General features: G+C 44.5%; 1 protein-coding gene across 1 annotated transcript in view; it reads right to left on the bottom strand.

Annotated features, from left to right (window-relative positions):
- ESAM (endothelial cell adhesion molecule) overlaps positions 1–14,298 on the bottom strand; it is a 144,087-nt gene that overhangs the window by 26,330 nt on the left and 103,459 nt on the right. Inside the window, 1 exon segment of the mRNA XM_073657376.1 lies at positions 11,202–11,357. Within this exon segment, the coding sequence (XP_073513477.1) occupies positions 11,202–11,357 (156 nt within the window).

Below are 14,298 nucleotides of genomic sequence, written 5' to 3'. Positions count from 1 at the left end.
TACACACAGAGGGATCTATTATATAGAGTCATTACACACAGAGCGATCTATTATATAGAGTCATTACACACAGAGGGATCTATTATATAGAGTCATTACACACAGAGGGAACTATTATATAGAGTCATTACACACAGAGGGATCTATTATATAGAGTCAGTACACGCAGAGGGATCTATTATATAGAGTCATTACACACAGAGGGATCTATTATATAGAGTCATTACACGCAGATGGATCTATTATATAGAGTCATTACACGCAGAGGGATCTATTATATAGAGTCATTGCACACAGAGGGATCTATTATATAGAGTCATTACACACAGAGGGATCTATTATATAGAGTCATTACACGCAGAGGGATCTATTATATAGAGTCATTACACACAGAGGGATCTATTATATAGAGTCATTACACGCAGAGGGATCTATTATATAGAGTCATTACACACAGAGGGATCTATTATATAGAGTCATTACACACAGAGGAATCTATTATATAGAGTCATTACACACAGAGGGATCTATTATATAGAGTCATTACACGCAAAGGGATCTATTATATAGAGTCATTACACGCAGAGGGATCTATTATATAGAGTCATTACACACAGAGGGATCTATTATGTAGAGTCATTACACGCAGAGGGATCTATTATATAGAGTCATTACACGCAGAGGGATCTAATATATAGAGTCATTACACACAGAGGGATCTATTATATAGAGTCATTACACGCAGAGGGATCTATTATATAGAGTCATTACACGCAGAGGGATCTATTATATAGAGTCATTGCACGCAGAGGGATCTATTATATAGAGTGATTACACACAGAGGGATCTATTATATAGAGTCATTGCACGCAGAGGGATCTATTATATAGAGTCATTACACGCAGAGGGATCTATTATATAGAGTCATTACACGCAGAGGGATCTATTATATAGAGTCATTACACGCAGAGGGATCTATTATATAGAGTCATTACACGCAGAGGGATCTATTATATAGAGTCATTACACGCAGAGGGATCTATTATATAGAGTCATTACACGCAGAGGGATCTATTATATAGAGTCATTACACGCAGAGGGATCTATTATATAGAGTCATTACACGCAGAGGGATCTATTATATAGAGTCATTGCACGCAGAGGGATCTATTATATGGAGTCATTACACAGAGGGATCTATTATATAGAGTCATTACACACAGAGTGATCTATTATACAGAGTCATTACACACAGAGGGATCTATTATATAGAGTCATTACACACAGAGTGATCTATTATATAGAGTCATTACACACAGAGGGATCTATTATATAGAGTCATTGCACACAGAGGGATCTATTATATAGAGTCATTACATGCAGAGGGATCTATTATATAGAGTCATTGCACGCAGAGGGATCTATTATATAGAGTCATTGCACGCAGAGGGATCTATTATAGAGAGTCATTACACGCAGAGGGATCTATTATATAGAGTCATTGCACGCAGAAGGATCTATTATATAGAGTCATTACACGCAGAGGGATCTATTATATAGAGTCATTACACGCAGAGGGATCTATTATATAGAGTCATTACACACAGAGGGATCTATTATATAGAGTCATTACACAGAGGGATCTATTATATAGAGGCATTACACACAGAAGGATCTATTATATAGAGTCATTACTCACAGAGGGATCTATTATATAGAGTCATTACACACAGAGGGATCTATTATATAGAGTCATTACACACAGAGGGATCTATTATATAGAGTCATTACACACAGAGGGATCTATTATATAGAGTCATTACACACAGAGGGATCTATTATATAGAGTCATTACACACAGAGGGATCTATTATATAGAGTCATTACACACAGAGGGAACTATTATATAGAGTCATTACACACAGAGGGATCTATTATATAGAGTCATTACACGCAGAGGGATCTATTATATAGAGTCATTACACACAGAGGGATCTATTATATAGAGTCATTACACGCAGAGGGATCTATTATATAGAGTCATTACACGCAGAGGGATCTATTATATAGAGTCATTACACGCAGAGGAATCTATTATATAGAGTCATTACACACAGAGGGATCTATTATATAGAGTCATTACACACAGAGGGATCTATTATATAGAGTCATTACACACAGAGGGATCTATTATATAGAGTCATTATACACAGAGGGATCTATTATATAGAGTCATTACACACAGAGGGATCTATTATATAGAGTCATTACACACAGAGGAATCTATTATATAGAGTCATTACACACAGAGGGCTCTATTATATAGAGTCATTACACACAGAGGGATCTATTATATAGAGTCATTACACACAGAGTGCTCTATTATATAGAGTCATTACACACAGAGGTATCTATTATATAGAGTCATTACACACAGAGGGATCTATTATATAGAGTCATTAAACACAGAGGGATCTATTATATAGAGTCATTACACGCAGAGTGATCTATTATATAGAGTCATTACATGCAGAGGGATCTATTATATAGAGTCATTACACGCAGAGGGATCTATTATTTAGAGTCATTGCACGCAGAGGGATTTATTATATAGAGTCATTACACACAGAGGGATCTATTATATAGAGTCATTGCACGCAGAGGGATCTATTATATAGAGTCATTACACAGAGGGATCTATTATATAGAGTCATTACACACAGAGGTATCTATTATATAGAGTCATTACACACAGAGGGATCTATTATATAGAGTCATTACACACAGAGGGATCTATTATATAGAGTCATTACACACAGAGGGATCTATTAAATAGAGTCATTACACACAGAGAGATCTATTATATAGAGTCATTGCACACAGAGGGATCTATTATATATAGTCATTACACGCAGAGGGATCTATTATATAGGGTCATTACACACAGAGGGATCTATTATATAGAGTCATTGCACGCAGAGGGATCTATTATATAGAGTCATTACACACAGAGGGATCTATTATATAGTCATTGCACGCAGAGGGATCTATTATATAGAGTCATTACACGCAGAGGGATCTATTATATAGAGTCATTGCACGCAGAAGGATCTATTGTATAGAGTCATTACACGCAGAGGGATCTATTATATAGAGTCATTACACGCAGGGGGATCTATTATATAGAGTCATTACACGCAGAGGGATCTATTATATAGAGTCATTACACACAGAGGGATCTATTATATAGAGTCATTACACACAGAGGGATCTATGATATAGTCATTACACGCAGGGGGATCTATTATATAGAGTCATTACACGCAGAGGGATCTATTATATAGAGTCATTACACACAGAGGGATCTATTATATAGAGTCATTACACACAGAGGGATCTATTATATAGAGTCATTACACGCAGAGGGATCTATTATATAGAGTCATTACACACAGGGGGATCTATTATATAGAGTCATTACACGCAGAGGGATCTATTATATAGAGTCATTACACACAGAGGGATCTATTATATAGAGTCATTACACACAGAGGGATCTATTATATAGAGTCATTACACACAGGGGGATCTATTATATAGAGTCATTACACGCAGAGGGATCTATTATATAGAGTCATTACACACAGGGGGATCTATTATATAGAGTCATTACACACAGAGGGATCTATTATATAGAGTCATTACACGCAGAGGGATCTATTATATAGAGTCATTACACGCAGAGGGATCTATTATATAGAGTCATTACACGCAGAGGGATCTATTATATAGAGTCATTACACGCAGGCGAATCTATTATATAGAGTCATTACACACAGAGGAATCTATTATATAGAGTCATTACACGCAGAGGGATCTATTATATAGTCATTACACACAGAGGGATCTATTATATAGAGTCATTACACATAGAGGGATCTATTATATAGAGTCATTACACACAGGGTGATCTATTATATAGAGTCATTACACACAGAGGGATCTATTATATAGAGTCATTACACATAGAGGGATCTATTATATAGAGTCATTACACACAGGGTGATCTATTATATAGAGTCATTACAGGCAGAGGGATCTATTATATAGAGTCATTACACACAGAGGGATCTATTATATAGAGTCATTACACACAGAGGGATCTATTATATAGAGTCATTACACGCAGAGGGATCTATTATATAGAGTCATTACACACAGGGGGATCTATTATATAGAGTCATTACACTCAGAGGGATCTATTATATAGAGTCATTACACACAGAGGGATCTATTATGTAGAGTCATTACACACAGAGGGATCTATTATATAGAGTCATTACACACAGAGGGATCTATTATATAGAGTCATTACAGAGTGATCTATTATATAGAGTCATTACACACAGTGAACTATTATATAGAGTCATTACACACAGAGTGATCTATTATATAGAGTCATTACACACAAAGGGATCTATTATAGAGTCATTACACACAGAGGGATCTATTATATAGAGTCATTACACACAGAGTGATCTATTATATAGTCATTACACACAGAGGGATCTATTATATAGAGTCATTACACACAGAGCGATCTATTATATAGAGTCATTACACACAGAGGGATCTATTATATAGAGTCATTACACACAGAGTGATCTATTTCAAATGTTTATTTCTGTTAATGTTGATGATTATGGCTTACAGGCAATGAAAACACTAAAGTCATTATCTCAGTAAATGAAAATAATTAACAAAAAACACCTGCAAAGGCTTCCGATGCATTTAAAAAGGTCCTTTAGTCTGTTTCAGTAGGCCCCACAATCATGGGGAAGACTGCTGACTTGACAGATGTCCAGAAGGCAGTCATTGACACACTTCACAAGGTCCCAGAGTCTGGAAGAAGAGTGGAGAGGCCACAATCCAAGCTGCTGGAGGTCTAGTGTGAAGTCTCCACAATCAGTGATGGTTTGGGGGCCATGTCATCTGCTGGTGTAGCTCCACTGTGTTTTATCAAGACCAAAGTCAGCGCCGCCGTCTACCAGGACATTTTACAGCACTTCATGCTTCCCTCTGCCAACAAGCTTTCTGGAGATGGAAATGTCATTCTCCAGCAGGACTTGGCACCTGTCCACACTGACAAAAGTACCAATACCTGGTTTCAGGGTCGGACTGGGCTGGCGGGGTACCGGGAATTTTACCGGTGGGCCCCGCCCCCTGCTGCAGAGGAGAGGGGGAGAAGAGAACGAAAAAAACCCCAAAAAACTGCAGTTTTAAGGCGCACGGGCCCTTTAAAAGCGCAGGCACAGTGTATGCAGGGACGCGCACACGCGGCGTTCGTTACCTGACCTGCCGCTGCACACGTCCCAGTGAAGCACCTGAAGCTGCTCGTCTCCCTTCACCGGCCGGCGTATGACGTCATCGTCATGAACCTGCTGTGAAGGAGGCGCGCAACTCAGCCGCCGGAGAAGGAGGGCATCGCACGGGAGCGTAAGAAGGTAAGAGGAATCTTTGTGTATCTCTGTGTGTCTGTGTGTGTGTGCGTGTGTGTATATGAGTGGATGCAGAATGGGATGGGCCCTGGCTGGACACACAAGGGGGAACCCTGGCTGGACACACAAGGGGGAACCCTGGCTGGACACACAAGGTGGGGGCTGGCTGGACACACAAGAGGGGGCTGGATGGACACACAAGGGGGAACCCTGGCTGGATACACAAGGGGGAACCCTGGCTGGATACACAAGGGGGAACCCTGGCTGGACACACAAGAGGGGGGGGCTGGATGGACACACAAGCGGGGGGCTGGCTTGACAAACAAGGGGGGGGGCTGGAGGGACACACAAGGGGAACCCTGGCTGGACACACAAGGGGGGTCCCTGGATGGACACACAAGGGGGAACCCTGGCTGGACACACAAGAGGGAACCCTGGCTGGACACACAAGAGGGCACCCTGGCTGGACACAAGGGGGGTCCCTGGCTGGACACACAAGGAGGAACCCTGGCTGGACACCAAAGGGGGGGCCCGGCTGGGCACACAAGGGGGGAGCCGGCAGGACACACAAGGGGGAACCCTGGCTGGATACATAAGGGGAGGGGCACCCGGCTGGACACTCAAAGGGGAGCCCTGGCTGGACACACAAGGGGGGCCCTGGCTGGACACACAAGGGGGAGCCGATTGGACACACAAGGGGGGAGCCTGGCTGGATACACAAGGGGGAGCCGGCTAGACACACAAGGGGGAGCCTGGCTGGACACACATGGGGGGAGCCGGATGGACACACAAGAGGGAACCCTGGCTGGACACACAAGGGGGGGCCCTGGCTGGACACACAAGGGGAAACCCTGGCTGGACACACAAGGGGGAGCCCGGCTAGACACACGAGGGGGGAGCCCGGCTGGACACATAAGGGGGGGGAGCCTGGCTGGACACATGGGAAGGGGGGGCAGGATGGGTATATGGGGGGCAGGCTGAACACATGGAGGCCAGGATGGATATATGGGGGGGGCAGGCTGGACATATGTAGGCCAGGATGGATATATGGGGGGGCGGATATATGGGGGGGCAGGCTGGACACATGGAGGCCAGGATGGATATGTGGGGGGGCAGACTGAGCACATGGAGGCCGGGATGGATATATTGGGGGGGGCGGATATATGGGGGGTTAGGGCAGGCTGGACACATGGAGGCCAGGATGGATATGTGGGGGGGCAGGCTGGACACATGAGGGGCTAGGATGGATATGAGGGGGGCAGGCTCGATACACGTAGGCTAGGATAAATATATGGAGGGGCCACACTGGATATATGGGGGTCAGAAGGGATATATGGGGGGTTGTCAGGATGGATATATGCAGGGGGAAAGGGCAGGATGCATATATGAGGGGGCAGGCTGGACACATGGAGGTCAGGATGGATATATGGGGGGGGCAGGCTGGACACATGGAGGCCAAGATGGATATATGGGGGGGGCGGATATATGGGGGGTGGGGGCACTCTGGACACATAGAGGCCAGGATGGATATGTGGGGGGGCAGGCTGGACAAGGGACTTAATTACTGTTTGGGACCAGATTGAGGAACATACTTTATTAGTTTATGGTGGTGAGTGGGGAACATTATTACTTTAGAGTCCAATTAGGGACATTATTACTTCTGTAATATAATTTACTTTTTAGGAAACAGTTTTCCATGGGAGGGGACAAAAGAGGGGTCCAGTTACTGTGCAGGGTGGCACTATGTCGCTTTTTTTCTTCAACTGGTGTAGTGTAGAAGATGAGGGGGGAGTGGGAATGTGCTGTAGAAGAGATCAGTTATTGATAACTGTGTGTTATTTTCTGCAGAGATGATTCCTGGCTGGAAGAAGTGATGAAGAAGAAAAGCGAAGATGAAGGACTTCACCTAGAGACGTCACTGGTGAGTCAGTGTGTTACATGTACACTTACACTACACACGTGGTAAAAATTGTTGGTACCCCTCGTTTAATGAAAGATAAACCCACAATGGTCACAGAAATAACTTGAATCTGACAAAAGTAATAATAAATTAAAAATCTATGAAAATGTGCAGATGAAAGTCAGACATTACTTTTCTGCTTCCACAGAATTAAAAAAAAAATTAACCTCATGAAATCGGCCTGGACAGAAATGATGGTTCTTCTTCTTCTTAACTTAATATTTTCTTGAAGAACCTTTTGAGGCAATCGCTGCAATCAAACGATTCCTGTAACTGTCAATGAGACTTCTGCGCCTCTCGACAGGTATTTTGGAGACTCCTCATGAGCAAACTGCTCCAGTTGTCTCATGGTTGAAGGTCGCCTTCTCCAGACGGCATGTTTCAGCTCTTTCCAAAGATGCTCAATAGGATTTAGGTCAGGGCTCATAGAAGCCACTTCAGAATAGTCCAATGTTTTCCTCTTAGTCGTTCTTGGGTGTTTTTAGCTGTGTGTTTTGGGTCATTATCCTGTTGCAAGACCCATGACCTGCGACTGAGACCAAGCTTTCTGACACTGGGCAGCACATTTCTCTCTTGATAGTCTTGAGATTTGATTGTACCCTGTACAGATTCAAGACACCCTGTGCCAGATGCAGCAAAGCAGCCCCAGAACATAACAGAGCCTCCACCATGTTTCACAGTAGGGACAGTGTTCTTTTCTTGATATGCTTCATTTTTCCGTCTGTGAACATAGAGCTGATGTGCCTTGCCAAAAACTTCAATTTTTGTCTCATCTGTCCATAGGACATTCTCCCAGAAGCTTTGTGGCTTGTCAACATGTAGTTTGGCAAATTCCAGTCTGGCTTTTTTATGATTTTTTTTCAACAATGGTGTTCTCCTTGGTCGTCTCCCATGAAGTCCACTTTGGATCAAACAACGACGGATGGTGCGATCTGACACTGATGTTCCTTGAGCTTGAAGTTCACCTTTAATCTCTTTAGAAGTTATCCTGGGCTCTTTTGTTACCATTCGTATTATCCGTCTCTTTGATTTGCTATTAATTTTTCCCCTGTGGCTACGTCCAGAGAGGTTGGCTACAGTCCCATGGATCTTAAATTTTTGAATAATATGTGCAACTGTAGTCACAGGAACATCAAGCTGCTTGGAGATGGTCTTATAATCTTTACCTTTAACATGCTTGTCTATAATTTTCTTTCTAATCTCCTGAGACAACTCTTTCCTTTGCTTCCTCTTGTCCATGTTGAGTGTGGTACACACCATGTCACCAAACAGCATAGTGAGTATCTCTAGCCCTATATACAGGCCCACTGACTGATTACAAGATTGTAGACACCTGTGATGATAATTACTGGACACAACTTGATTTAACATGTCCCTTTTGTCACATTATTTTCAGGGGTACCATCATTTCTGTCCAGGCCGATTTCATCAGTTTAATTTAAAAAAAAATTCCGTGGAAGCAGAAAAGCAATGTCTGACATTCATTTGTTCATTTTCATAGATTTTTAATTTATTATTACTTTAATCAAATTCAATTTTTTTCTGTGACCATTGTGGGTTTTTCTTTCATTAAACGAGGGGTACCAACAATTTTGACCACGTGTGTATATAGTATATACAGAGCTCCTGTGTATAATGTCACTGGTGATCACTGTATTACCTATACACTATATACAGAGCTCCTGTGTATAATATCACTGGTGATCACTGTGTTACCTGTACACTGACACTATATACAGAGCTCCTGTGTATAATGTCGCTGGTGGTAATAACAGTGTTGTTAGTATTGTGGTTTGTATTCATGATCAGTATTGTAGTATTTGGTCATTTTGGGGTGGTCTGGTCATGGTGTGGCTGTATTTATTCCTTGTATGTGGTATTATTCGGTCACTATGTGGTGGTAATATGTGATCTGGTCATGGTGTGGTTATATTTGTCCCTTTTGTATGTGGTATTATTGGTGTTGATATAGTGGACTGTGTTGTGTATGGCGGTCATTTGTTCTCGCTGATATTAACTAGGAAAATATTTTTTTCTATTAGGCAGCAGCCCCACCATCAGTATTCGGTCAGTATTTTTTCTCAGGAGTGGGTGATAAATGCAGAATTGGTGACTTGTTTCTATTCTACCTTTTCTCTGATTGTTCCTCACCTGGTTTTGGCTCCAACTCCAAATACTGACCGGATACTGACCGAATACTGATAGTGGGGTCGTGGCCTTAGTGATTAAATACTTGGACCAGAGCGGCAGAGATGCACTTACAGGGGTTCTCCGGTGAAAACAAGTAATCCATCTCTCCACAGGATCAGTGATAATATTGATTGGTGGGGGTCTGACTGCTTGCACACACCGGCAGAATGTGGAGCTTTTCTCCCCATTAGACTGGAGCGGCATGTGAGATGCGACCACTGATCCATTCATTCCCTCAGTGGCTGTGAGCGCTGCTCTTTTTTGGAAGCCCCCAAGAGAACGAATAGAGCTGCGGTCAGACGTCCCACCTGTCGCCGCACTTCAAAATGGGGATGATAATAATAATACTACTCAGCTGTGAGATTTTAGGACAAGTTGAGTTCTCACACTTTGATGACTAAAAACAATTTGGTGACATCAAGCAGAGATGTTGAAAATGTTAAGGAATTAAATTACACAAAGTTGCAAAACTTTAAATCACACAATGGGCTTCTGCGATTCCTGGATGCGGGAAACCTCAGTCTTTGTTTAGGGCAAAATTCACACCTTCAGTATTTGGTCAGTATTTTACATCAGTAAGCACAAAATCAGGAGTGGAATAATCAGAGAAAACGTATAATAGAAACAAGTCACCACTTTGGCATTTATCACCCAATCCTGGTTTTGGTTTACAAATACTGATGTAAAATACTGACCATGTGAACGTGGCCTAATATTTAACCGCATACACATCCAACCTTTTTTTAATCCTCCTTTCTTTCCTCAATAACTCATAAAACCGACTGTGATGAAAGTTACTAAAGTCCATAAGTCACTGATCACTGACGATTTTACACCGTCTAGGGGGGAGCCATAACATTAGGAAAGAATCGTGACTAAGCTAAGGAAAACTGGGGAGAAAACAGCTTCTGTATGAGTGAAACAGTCATCGATTGTCTATGAAAGCTTAGGTTTCAGTTCCTCCCCATTTTAAAGCTCTTTATATGGTGTCAGTGAATAAAACCTTGGATTTTGCTGCCACTGAATATAAAAAAAACAATCTAGATGTTGTTCTGTTCTCAGAAGAGAAATGTATCCAATTGTATCTAGTTCACACAATCAGCTAAACAACGTGGACTCCAGACTGATACATTGTAACTAGCTAGGTTTGAGCATTGTCTACACTGGATACAATTGTAGCTACTTCTGCCTATGAATGGAACCAAGTGTTCTAAGTCAAAAGGAGAGAAATGAGCAAAAAGTTCAACAACTTTATAATAACTTTTACATTGCAAAGTATTTAAGATCTATTTATATAAAACATCTTCAATCTGCCACAAAGTATTTAATGAAGACCAAAGGCTCAAACACAGCATCGACACCGACTGCCATCTCTCTGTCATCCGCAAAACGAATGGTCAGACAATGCTGGGAGTTATAGTTGCTACAGCTGAATAAGCATAGGCTGGAAAGGGGTCAGCGCCTGTAGAAGTGCCGAGGGCAAATATTACCATTTCTGATTGATGAAAATAAAATAGGATACAATTCACATGTATATAAAAAACTGAATTTACCGTGAACAGGAGGAAAGTAAACCACATTGACCGCTGCCTTCTTTATCCAGGAGTACAGGGGCACGGGGTGTCCAGAAGAAGACCTGCAGCTGAGGGTGACATTGGCACTGATATAGGGATCTCCGTGTAACTCACATGTGGGTTTAGAAGGAGGCACTAAATAGAATAAAATGCCTACAATTAATTCCTAATATTGCCATTATTTATACTGCACATCTTGTTCTATAAAAGAAGGGGGGGAGAAAATACTAAGATGCAGCTTGTAGTACTGAGAAAATACCACTAGATGGCAGATGAAGGCCGTCAATGAGGTGGCGCCTTAAATATTTGGCTTCTATTCCATCTCTTATAGATAAATATATGAAAATCTGATTCCTCCCCGATTATTGTCAGAATTACAACGCGATAAATGTCCTAAGTTTAGCGGGACGGTAACAGAATGAGGGGTCTTACTGGAGGACACTACATTTTCTGCTCGAATAATATTCTAAATGAGGAGGCGACTGTGGTTGGCAATGTTATGGGGGCACTATATTGTGGGGGAACTGTGGCTGAACATAAAATGGGGGCCCTGTGGCCGGTAGTATTATGGGGGCCCTGTGGCTGGTAATATTATGGGGCCCTGTGGCTGGTAGTATTATAGGGGACCTGTGGCCGGTAGTATTATGGGGGACCTGTGGCCGGTAGTATTATGGGAGCCCTGTGGCTGGTAGTATTATGGGGGCCCTGTGGCTGGTAATATTATGGGGCCCTGTGGCTGGTAGTATTATAGGGGACCTGTGGCCGGTAGTATTATGGGGGACCTGTGGCCGGTAGTATTATGGGAGCCCTGTGGCTGGTAGTATTATGGGAGCCCTGTGGCCGGTAGCATTATGGGGGCCCTGTGGCCGGTAGTATTATGGGGGCCCTGTGGCCGGTAGTATTATGGGGGACCTGTGGCCAGTAGTATTATGGGGAACCTGTGGCCTGAAGTATTATGGGGGCCCTGTGGCCCGTAGTATTATGGGGGCCTTGTGGCTGGTAGTATTATGGGGGCCCTGTGGCCAGTAGTATTATGGGGGCCCTGTGGCTGTAGTATTATGGGGGCCTTGTGGCTGGTAGTATTATGGGGGACCTGTGGCCGGTAGTATTATGGGGGACCTGTGGCCGGTAGTATTATGGGGGACCTGTGGCCGGTAGTATTATGGGGGACCTGTGGCCTGAAGTATTATGGGGGCCCTGTGGCTGGTAGTATTATGGGGGACCTGTGGCCTGAAGCATTATGGGGAACCTGTGGCCGGTAGTATTATGGGGGCCCTGTGGCTGGTAGTATTATAGGGGACCTGTGGCCTGAAGCATTATGGGGAACTGTGGCCGGTAGTATTATGGGGGACCTGTGGCCGGTATTATTATGAGGGCCCAGTGGCCGGTAGTATTATGGGGGCCCTGTGTCTGGTAGTATTATGGGGGTCCTGTGGCCGGTAGTATTATGGGGGACGGGTGGCCGGTAGTATTATGGGGGACCTGTGGCCGGTAGTATTATGGGGGACCTGTGGCCGGTAGTATTATGGGGGACCTGTGGCCGGTAGTATTATGGGGGACCTGTGGCAGGTAGTATTATGGGGGCCCTGTGGCCGGTAGTATTATGGGGACCTGTGGCCGGTAGTATTATGGGGGCCATGTAGCCGGTGTTAGTATGGGGGCCCTGTGGCTGGTAGTATTATGGGGGACCTGTGGCCGGTAGTATTATGGAGGACCTGTGGCCGGTAGTATTATGGGGGACCTGTGGCCGGTCATAAAATGGGGGCCCTGTGGCCGGTAGTATCATGGGGGCCCTGTGGCAAGTAGTATTATGGGGGCCCTGTGGCCGGTAGTATTATGGGGGCCCTGTAGCCGGTAGTATTATGGGGGCCCTGTGGCCGGTAGTATTATGGGGGCCCTGTGGCCGGTAGTATTATGGGGGACCTGTGGCCGGTAGTATTATGGGGGACCTGTGTCCGGTAGTATTATGGGGGCCCTGTGGCTGGTAGTATTATGGGGGACCTGTGTCCGGTAGTATTATGGGGGACCTGTGACCGGTGATAATATGGGGGCCCTGTGGCCGGTATTATTATGGGGGACCTGTGGACAGTAGTATTATGGGGGACCTGTGGTCAGTAGTATTATGGGTGCCCTGTGGCCCGTATTATTATGGGGTCCCTGTGGCCGGTAGTATTATGGGGGACCTGTGACCGGTGATAATATGGGGGCCCTGTGGCCGGTATTATTATGGGGGACCTGTGGACAGTAGTATTATGGGGGACCTGTGGCCGGTAGTATTATGGGGGCCCTGTGGCTGGTAGTATTATGGGGGACCTGTGGCCAGTAGTATTATGGGGGCCCTGTGGCCGGTATTATTATGGGGGCCCTGTGGCCGGTAGTATTATGGGGGACCTGTGACCGGTGATAATATGGGGGCCCTGTGGCCGGTATTATTATGGGGGACCTGTGGCCGGTAGTATTATGGGGGACCTGTGGCCAGTAGTATTATGGGGGACCTGTGGCCTGAAGTATTATGGGGGCCCTGTGGCTGGTAGTATTATGGGGGACCTGTGGCCTAAAGCATTATGGGGGCCCTGTGGCCGGTAGTATTATGGGGGCCCTGTGGCCTGAAGTATTATGGGGGCCCTGTAGCTGGTAGTATTATGGGGGACCTGTGGCCTGAAGCATTATGGGGGCCCTGTGGCTGGTAGTATTATGGGGGCCCTGTGTCTGGTAGTATTAGAGGGGACCAATGCCTGGTATTATTATGGGGGCCCTGTGGCCGGTAGTATTATGGGGGACCTATGGCCGGTAGTATTATGGGCGACCTGTTTCTGGTAGTATTATGGGGGCCCTGTGGCCGGTAGTATAATGGGGGCCCTGTGGCCGGTAGTATTATGGGGGACCTGTGTCCGGTAGTATTATGGGGACCTGTGGCCAGTAGTATTATGGGGGCCCTGTGGCCGGTATTATTATGGGGGCCCTGTGGCCGGTAGTATTATGGGGGACCTGTGACCGGTGATAATATGGGGGCACTGTGGCAGGTATTATTATGGGGGACCTGTGGACAGTAGTATTATGGGGAACCTGTGGCCGG

The sequence above is a fragment of the Phyllobates terribilis genome, unplaced genomic scaffold, assembly GCF_046119375.1.
Source record: "Phyllobates terribilis strain yellow unplaced genomic scaffold, ASM4611937v1 Scaffold_12__6_contigs__length_324123572, whole genome shotgun sequence".
Taxonomy (NCBI): Eukaryota; Metazoa; Chordata; class Amphibia; order Anura; family Dendrobatidae; genus Phyllobates; species Phyllobates terribilis.
This window is presented reverse-complemented; position numbering and strand designations above follow the sequence as displayed.